Here is a 10,257-nt window from a genome sequence, read left to right on the forward strand (position 1 = left end):
GCTTTCGAACAGTAAAGTGCATAAGCAATTTATCGCTAAGGTCGTAATTTATCCGCACACATTTCGTCGCTAAGGTCGTAATTTATACGCTCATCAGACATAGTGCTACCCAGTTTTCATTGAATTTGAACTGGATGGCAGTTACAGATCTGACAGCGTACTAAATTCTACGCGGTTTGTAAAACACACTTACATAACGTCCTGGAGCGTTTGCGGAGTAATTTACTGCAAAAGCTGTAATTAATCCACACACATCAAACTCTGTCAAAACATAGCCCACTACGCGCCTCTTATTATGCACGCAAATAAAGAGAAAAGGGGCATTCAGTAATTGTCTGCCAGGCTAGTAATTATCCGAGAAATGTAAAACATTGGCCGCACATTTCACCGTAAACTCATTGACACCCTTAAGGGTAGGATACCGTACAAACGCCCTTGACACACCTTTATTGCTGTTTTTAAGGGCTCACTCTTCGATGGTCGCGTCCAGCAATAGAAAAAAAAAAAAAAAAGCTCTCATTGGCCGTATGCTGTATGTGCGAGTGAAAGCGCGCGAGGGCGAGGGATGTGCGCATTCACGGGGAGCGAATGCACGGCGGAGAGCAAACGCCAAACATGCGCTGCCTTCTGTCTGGCGGCTGGCGAAGTGGACGTGAGAGTCTCGGAGGTACTGATACCTCACAGCAGTTGCTCACGCCGACGGCATAAACTACTATTCAGTCATCGACGCAGTGCTGAAGTACCCCGCAGCTGCCTCGCCTGCGTGCGCTCTTGAAAATACAAGTTTACAGAGGAAATGACAAATAATTCTTGCACAAGTATCTGGTGCAGAGCGAAATCTTCGCGCTACGGTTCGCGAAAACCTGACCGGCACTTCCACGGCCATCTGGTCTTCTTCGTCGCTTGACGCGGAAGGCTCGTAACCGTAAGCGGTAACATTTCTTGCCAAGTTGGAATGGTCCTCGTCTTCAGACGTGTACTCATCGCTGGTAGAAGCACCAGAACTCGAATCCATGCTCGCGATGGCGGCGTCGGCGCTTTTCGAATGACCACGGCTGGCCGGCTATAGCTATCCGACGAGGGTATCGTGACGTCACGCCTTCCAACTCCCGCGGGTCGGGCGGCGAGGCGCGCGCTCACAAAAACGCCAAAAATCAATCAATCGGCTCAAAAATGAGCTAAGTGACTACTACCATAGTCCCTCAAAAGCTATTAAGGGACTATGCTACTACTTTTCGGTGTAATCACACACTGTGAATTCATTTTCAGCATTTTCGTAAAATTTTCAGATTTTGTGCCCGCATCCCTTTAATTCAGTTCGTTCAGGACACCAGGCAAACTTTGTAGGCGATTCGTGAAACACACTTCTAACTCTCTGGGACGCTTTTATAAGTAATTTCTTACAAAGACAGTAATTAACCTACACAGTTTAAACTCTGATGGTACATCAACCACAAATTACTCCAAATTTCCGCGCAAATTGAATCTTGGTGCCACGTTTAATTCTATCAGGGCAAAGAAAGTACACACTTCGTATAACGCTCATGTAGATAATGAAGAAAAGAAAATGATCATTTAGTATTTATTTCGAAAGCCCTGATTAGCCTACAGTGTTCAAACTTTCGGTGTAGATTACATTTTACACGGCTTCCATTTTGACTGACCTAAATAAAATTGCTACCACCTTTGGTACTTCACCGGGGAACATTTGCATGTGTTTCATGTAACGCTTCTAAACAGGCATAAAACGAGTGTTCAGCAATTTTCTTTTAGCCCCTACTGTATATTAGTCCAATATCCATAAAATACAGGCTTCTGCTGCTGCTGCTGCTGATGATGATGTATTCGTCCACACACTTCAATCCTTGCTCGCGCATCACCCTTATAACGCCCCCCCCCCCCCCCCCTCCCCTCTGCCTCAAAATATAAACTAGGTGTATGATCTAGCTCTCCCGTGACACCAGGAAAACACGCATGCAGTCGAACGCCTTTATAACGAAGTTCTTGGGATTTCCAAAATTCTTCGTTATATACAGTCACTTCGTTGTAAAGATCGCGCGTCGTCAAAATTTATTGCCCTTTTAAAGGGTTCTTCATTGTCTGCCTTCGTTAACACTGACGTCGTTTCTGCCCTGGAAGGCTTTAAAGGCGCCGTCGGTCGTGAGTTACGATGACATCATCACGTTGTCATCAACTGCGATGCAATCGTCAGCTGACTCGTGCACTGTTGTGTTACGACAAGCAGCTCACGAGTTGAGTGATTCCTCAAGCAGCTGTAACACTCGCCGACATCGTTACGCTCGTCAAGTGCGTCGCTAACGCTGCCGTTAGCGCTATCGCAGAGCGTAGCCAAGTGGCGGCTGCGGATGGCAGAGAACGTGGTGTTGGTTGTAAAGTAACAAAGCAGCCTTCAAGGCGCGTACAGTCCTTCGTTGAATCGTTGCACAGGTAAATTTGTTGTAGTAATCTTTGTTGTAGAAGTGTTCATAGTACACATTAAAGATGGGAATTCGGCTGAGACATAATCAATCCTTCGTTATACAGGTCACTTCGTTGTAGAGGCTTTACAACGAATACCGAAGCCATTCCAGTCGGCATGTGATGGACTCGCTCTTTTGAGCGCTGGGATCGTGCAGTTGACAGACAGATCTTCTTTAACACTAAAGTATTCTCTGCCGGGCTGCAGCGAAAATTTGTCCCATATATGCACGCAATCACCATCACGCAACTCCGCGCGATGGCGACACTTTGGCGAGCCTCCGGAGTGCTGTTGACGATGCGTAGCAGCACAGGCCTCGCGTGCTTGCTATCGTTGTCGTTGCTCTGCCCTTCGAGCGAAACTGTAGTTAATAAAAGGCTGTGCACATTTATGTACTTGTATTTGTGAATGACTATAAATTATGAAGATGTATTTGGTTCGATCAGTAGATATACCAGCAGGCATGGAGTCGTTGCGCAATCAAGGAGTACATGAAGCATACGTGAATATCTTGGCAGATATCTACGGACTCCACAGGTACTTTAATTATCCACAAAAATAAAAAAAGGGGAAAAACACCTATCATAAAAGGGGTCAGGCAAGGAGATACAATTTTTCTAATGTTATTCACTTCATGCTTAGAATAAGTATTCAGGCTATTGGACTGGGAAATATTGAGCGGTCATCAACGGCCAATATCTCAGCAACCTTCGGCTTGCAGATGACATTGTCCTGTTCAGCAACACTGAAGATGAATTGCAACAAATGATTCAGGACCTAAACCGACAAAGTTTAAGAAGGGGGTTGATTATTAATATGAAGAGAAAGATAATGTGGCAAGGGAAAATAATTAATGATCGCCAGTCAGCCTCTAGAACCTGTGCAGGAGTACGTTTATCTTGGTCAGTTACTCATAGGAGACCCTGACCAAGAGATTGACATTTACAGAAGACTAAAAATGGATTGGAGCGCATGTGGCATGCGTTACCAAATCATGACCGAAAGCTTACCGCCGTCGTTGAAAAGAAAAATATACGCTCATTGCATTCTACCGGTACTAACATATAGGCAGAAACTTTGACGTTAACAAAGGAGCTTGGAAACAAATTAAGAACCAGGCAAAGGGCGATGGAACGAAAAATGTCAGTGTACGAGGTAACTTTAATATACAGGGAAAGAGCGGTGTGGATCAGAGAGCAAACGGGGTAACCAATCTTCTACTTCATTAAGAGAACGAAATGAAGCTGGGTAGGTCATGTAATGCGCAGGAGAGATAACCGGTGGACCATTAGCGTTACAGAATGGGTGCCAATTGAAGGGAAGTGCATTCGAGGACAACAGAAAATTAGGTGGGGTGATGAAATGAGGAAATATGCGGGCGCAACTTGGAATCACCTATAGCGCCTGCAGGGGACAAAATTATGATCATGGTGATGGTGGTGATGATGATGGCGATGATGATTTGTGAATGTACAATAAAGCTGCCACTGCTTCTTAAAATATGCGTTTCACTTTCGTTTACGACCAACTCCTCTGAAAGAGGGATCAAGTAATTTTTATAAATATACGGTGTTCCTTAAGCCCAAACCGCATTCACGCGATTTTGTGCGCGACGGCGACGAGCGACGGCTTCGAGCGACGAAACGGGCCGTCGCGCGAACAGATCGCTTGGTCTTTTCGCTCAATCGCTCGGTTCTAGAAATCTAGAATTCGTCGCTCGTCGCCCGGAAGTGCTATGAGCGACTAGCCAATAGCGCGAAGCCGGAAATGGATATACATCAGTCAAGTACTACCGATTGTCGCACGGAACGAGCAAACGACTAGATTTTGATACGTGCAAGGATAATAACGTAGTGCAAGACCTTTAGAAATATTTATGCTGCTCTTTACACTAAAACACATCAACTTAAATTAATAAAGCAAGCATCACGCCAGTTTCGGCGAGTATTTGCTGCCCTCATACCGGCAACACCGGGAGACGTCGCTCGAAGTCGTCGCTCGCATGCGGTGCGACTTGTAGGCGACGAGCGACCGCGACAGCCATCTCCATCGCGTCGCTTGTCGCTGTCGCGCACAAGATCGCCTGAATGCGGTTTATACTTTATACTTTATAAATGAGGGCATATACACCCGAGTTGGAATGCTTTTGCGTTTTGTCAGGGCTAGTTAAATTTGACATCAATGGGAGTAGAATTATTCATAGGATCGAACCACATGTAACGGCGGCGCCAAATGTGTTGTGATGCATTATGTATATTTAAACCTTTAGCGCTGAACTTAAGTGCATATTCCCTATATAAGTTTTAGTAATCTCACTGTTAATTTAAGTGCACATTTCCTCTGTAAATTTAAGTAATCTCACTGTTAATTTCGAGTTACAACAAAAAATAGCCATAGCACCCAACTTCCGTTATAGGATTCAGCATTCTTGGTTCAAACTAAAAAATAAAATAAAGCGAGAGTGGTACATGGAATTGTTTCCCGTAATTCGGTTTTAGACGAAAAAGGTCCGTGAAAGCAAAGTTACGATAGCTAAGGTGGCGATACATGCACTCCTATGCAAGGACCTTGGCGAGGTCCCTGTCACGCGTCTATACCTGCCCCCCACCCCACGCAATTTTACCTAATATAAATTATTACTCATTGCATATTCTTAGTTTTCTCAAACGCATTCGACAAAGTAAGCCATAAACTTCTCCCTCATGAGCTTCGGCAGCTAAACCTTGGTTGTAATGTTTTAAAATGGATAGAACGCTGTCTAATTAACCACTAACAATTTGTTTCTGCTAATGACCATAACTCTTATTTCAAAGTATATAGTTGGGTCTGGTGTGCCGCAATCCTTCGGCCTCTTTTATTTCTTATTGATATAAACGACTTCCCTTCCCTGATTAATTCTGACATTCGTCTGTTTGCAAGTGATTGCGTTATATATATACAGAGAGATTAAAATGAGGAATATATCAATAGCCTTTAGTCCGACCTTAATGTCGTAACTATTGTTGATGTAACAAGTGGTTCATGGAACTAAACACTAACAAATGTAAATTTATTCACGTGTCCTGGGAAAATACTACTTCTCCAATATACTTACTGAACAACAAACACTACGTTATGTCCTGTATCTTCATACGAGTATTTAGGGGTCCGTATTACAGCTAATCTCAATTGGACAACCCGTATCTATCACATTACTAACTATGCGAATCAAACTTCGGGTTACTTGCGCGGCAACCTTTATAATGTATCATAGATCTCTCAAGTTATTACTATACAAAACATTAATACGGTCAAAATTAGAGTATGCATGATGCATCTGCCGTATGCGATCCTAATCACATTAACCTAGTTAGTTCGATAGGACTCGTAAAATATTACTCCGCTCGTTTTATTTGTAAAATTATGATCGAACTGCTAGTATAACCGCAATTAAAACTAACCGTGAACTTCCATCTCTTGCTTCCCGCCGTAACATATCGAGGGTAACATTATATCATAAGCTGTATCATCCTTATTCACTCCACAACGAACTTAAATCTTGACCGCAACATACAGGGCGCTTCAGCGAATACTTTCAAAAATTTCTAAACGTTGCCTGTGGCAGATAGCACAATTCTAGTTCATGAGCTGGTCTACTCGAAGAGGCGGACATTACTTGCACAATAAATTGATATATGTAATCGACAAGTTAACAAATGTCACTAATTAAGTTTTTAACTAATTACCTTATGTCCCATATTGCAATTTCCAAATTCTAGCCGTGGAGTTCGCAAGGCGATCCACTTGGAACGAATTCTCAGGATGACACCAGTTTCGAGATATCCCGAAGTTTGCTGAGAAATGCATAAAAAAATGAAATTATGTGGTTTTACGTGCCAAAGAAGGTGGTGGCGTGGAGCAGAGGTAGAACACCCGACCTCAAACCTGAAGGTCATAAGTTCGAATCCTGCTCCAGTCCATTACATTTTCAGGCATGGAGTGGTGCCTGACACCGGCAAAAAATATTCCCGAGAGCTAGTGGGGCTATATACTAATTCAGGTGCAACCAAACTAGGCAAGCCTACTAAGCTTCATCAAAGTCACTCCCTCACCAGAACAGGAATTGGCCTTCCTGGTGCAGTATTCGGCCACTACCTCCCTCATGACTCCAATGATGATGACGTGCCAAAACCACGATCTGATTATGAGGCACGCCGCAGTGGGGGACTCCGGAAATTTGGACCACCTGGGGTTCTTTAACGTGCACCTAAATCCAAGTACACGGGTGTTTTCGCATTTCGCCCCCATCGAAATGCGGCCGCCGGGGCCGGGATTCGGTCCCGCGACCTCGTGCTCAGCAGCCCAACACCATAGCCACTGAGCAACCACGGCGGGTGAGAAATGCATTGGCGTTCCAGTTACTTTCTCAACAAAACGTCGTTTTATGCACTGAAGCACAAAAGTATATCGTTGTCTTCTGATGACATTTCAGTGCACCTGATCTTTGTTGGAGTCTTGGCCCTGCCCTGTACAGCGTCCTCGAATATGAAGACAACCAGAGGAAGCACGCGAGTTCCCCCGAGAACACTGAGTAAGCTAGTAGTGTGTGTGCACCAGCTTTTACTTTCGCCATTTTGTTTCTATCGTTACAGTATATACAGGGTCTTTCACTTAACTTTAGCGAAACTTTAAAAATATGCAAATGCCATGTACCTGGGCTGAACCAAGGTAATGTTGTTTGCCGTCGCTTGGAGACACACACACACACACACACACACACACGCACGCACGCACGCACGCACGCACGCACGCACGCACGCACGCACGCACGCACGCACGCACGCACGCACGCACGCACGCACGCACGCACGCACGCACGCACGCACGCACCACACACACACACACACACACACCACACACCACACACACACACACACACACACACACACATCCCGCTATGCACCCTGCAGTATAGTGCGAACCAGTGGAAAAAAGTGCGCGGACATCTGGGAAGCAATCGTTGAGCCGCCAAATGTGTAGCTATATGACTGCGACTCGTACATCTGGCATTTAGAACAGCTCTCCTCTCGAGATATCTGTGCTTTACAAAGCCTGCACCGTCTCGTTTGACACACTCCGCGTACCTTGCAAGGTATCTGCATACCAAAGCTCCATCTAGAGTTCATGCCATTAAACGGGCCGAAACTTCCAAGTAGCTGTTTGGTAACACACATGTCTGCAGGCATACACATAACGTTTCTATATACTCTTATGTGTCTCGAAAATTGCGCGTCGCAGGTATTCCTTTACGTGAGCGTGACATTCCTCTAGAGGCAATGAAGTTCATTGCACCCTACATGAACACCTGGCCGACTCCTGCTGACTGCTGTGCTAACGGCGGCACCTGCGTTCACGGAGAAAACGGTGAACTATATCTTGTCACGTGTTCGAGTGCCTTCTGAAGTACATATACATGTATACGTATGTATGCTTCTGCTTTGCGTGGTCGGATGACATTATTTAGACCACGGGGTTTTTCCTCCGGGATGAATGTCGGCAACTTGTGCATATAGACCTGAATTCAACGTCCGCGCCGTAAAAGCCGAGATGCACGCACATTGTTTTGGCATTTTTATTGTCGCTGGTAAGTTGGTGAACAACAGCCAGCCAATGGTCGCTTTCATCTTAATGAAGTGATGGTGCATATTGTGGAACAACACAACTGTGGAAATGTTGAGAAAGAGTGAGCACAGGAAATTGGGCGGGCAGCCGCGCTTCAAGGCCAATATATAATTTGGTTATACTTGTTTTTGACTGTATACTTCATCCTCCGCTATTAGGGCTATAACCGCACATACTGAGCCATTTCTTGCTCATAGATGGTGGTTGATGGCTTCAAAAGCCTATCATCATCGTCAGCCTATTTTCATGTCCACTGCAAGACGAAGGCCTCTCCCTGCGATCTCCAGTTACCCCTGTCTTGCGCTAGCTGATTCCAACAAAAGCCTATATATAGTGCGTACATAACTGGTGTGGATCAGAGAGCAAACGGGATTAGCCGATATTCTAATTGACATTAAGAGAAAAAAAATGGAGCTGGACAGGCCATGTAATGCGTACGATGGATAACCGGTGGACCATTATAGTTACAGAATGGGTGCCAAGGCAAGAGAAGCGCAGTCGAGGATGGCAGAAAACTAGGTGGGATGATGAAGTTAGGAAATTTGCTGGCGCAAGTTGGAATACGCTAGCGCAAGACAGGGGGTAATTGGAGATCGCAGGGAGAGGCCTTCGTCCTGCAGTGGACATAAATATAGGCTGGTGCTGATGATGATGATATAAGTGGTGTTGGCACCGGCAATATCGGGTTTCAGCATGCCACCAGAGGCGTTATCGAACCGGCAGCATTAGCGAACTAACGATGACGCAGGCACCACGCAGTGCCTGTGTCCCGCCGCCTTCTCGGGTCCGGCGTGCCTGGACGACGTCGACGAATGCCGGCTGCGAAGACCGTGCGGTCGCTTCAGCGTGTGCACCAACCTGTACGGATCATTCCGCTGCGACTGCATGCCCGGATTCCAGCTGCAGGCTCACCTCTGCGTCCGTGAGTATAGCAGTTATTAAACAAAGGCTTTCTCTGCTTGCTGCTTCTTTCCCATGGTTTAACGTCCGTAATAGCGTAATAATAAATTCCTCTATGTTGTCCTTGGTGTCAGTGCTTGTTGGCTTCTTATGATATGATTAATAATCGGGCCTCTCGGTTCCCTTACTTCTCCTTCATATATATATATATATATATATATATATATATAGTATATATTACTAATTTGACGTCCTCTTGTGGTCTTATATTGGTAAGACAGTTTAGAGCAGCATTAGATTTGCCAAGTGGAAGATCTGCCATACACCTTTCGCCTATTTGTCCTTGAACCACTGGCACCAACTTGGTACCTTTATTTTGCTTTACATATTGTATAGGGTGTCCTAGCTACGCGCAACTTTAGCCAAGCTGTTCAACAAAGAAAAAGACTGAAAAAACATGGTGCAAGGGGCGATTTTAAGACCTACCATGTTCAGTTCGTCTCACCTTGCTCAACGACCGAACACCGTAATCTTATAAAAAATGTGGTTGCTCCCTCTTATATAGGAACGGTATAGAAAAACCGGAAAGTGAAACGTGTCTTCACAGAAGTAGTGTAATGTTTATTGCACATTGATATATAATGTCTATGGTGTTTTGTGGCTAAAGCGCCCTTAGGCGTTGATGCACCCACGCTGACGCCTGTGGCACGTCTCCTCCATCACGACTACCAACGTCGATGACCATGAGCAACCGTCGTGCATATGGAAGCTGCACTACGCTGCACACGCTAGCACAACGCGAAAGACGAAGCACGTAACTGACACACTAATACAACGCGCAAGACAAGCACGTAACTGAATCGTCACCGAGTCAAATCATCGCGTACAGCGCGTCGTAATTGCAGCCTCCGCGATCAACTTCGGAAACATTTTCAGAGCTAATTGCGGAGGCCACGCTCCGCTGTGCTGAGTACGGTGAACGCCACCTAAGTGGCGTTGGTAGTGCTTCTTGAGGCCAGCGTCCCTTCGAATGCTGGTGCATCGAGGCGTCGTATGCTGAGACCACCGAAGCGTTCACTGTCGTGCGCGTTAGTGTCATAATGCAGTACTTCTCTTTTCTGCTCGTAGGCGGCGGCACCCCCCCGAGCAAGAGCGCGGGTACACGGATAGTGTTATATAAGGCGCGTCGTGTAGCTCTCTGCAAATGCTTTTGTGGC

The 10,257-nt window shown here is 45.6% G+C and overlaps 1 protein-coding gene across 1 annotated transcript in view; it reads left to right on the forward strand.

Annotated features, from left to right (window-relative positions):
* LOC119455089 (delta-like protein 1) overlaps positions 1-10,257 on the forward strand; it is a 35,628-nt gene that overhangs the window by 2,117 nt on the left and 23,254 nt on the right. The window contains exons 2-3 of the mRNA XM_049668958.1: positions 6,951-7,049; positions 7,757-7,882. Coding sequence (XP_049524915.1) covers positions 6,951-7,049; positions 7,757-7,882 — 225 coding nt within the window. The remainder of the gene's footprint in view (positions 1-6,950; positions 7,050-7,756; positions 7,883-10,257) is intronic.

This window comes from Dermacentor silvarum, chromosome 6 (assembly GCF_013339745.2).
Source record: "Dermacentor silvarum isolate Dsil-2018 chromosome 6, BIME_Dsil_1.4, whole genome shotgun sequence".
NCBI lineage: Eukaryota > Metazoa > Arthropoda > Arachnida > Ixodida > Ixodidae > Dermacentor > Dermacentor silvarum.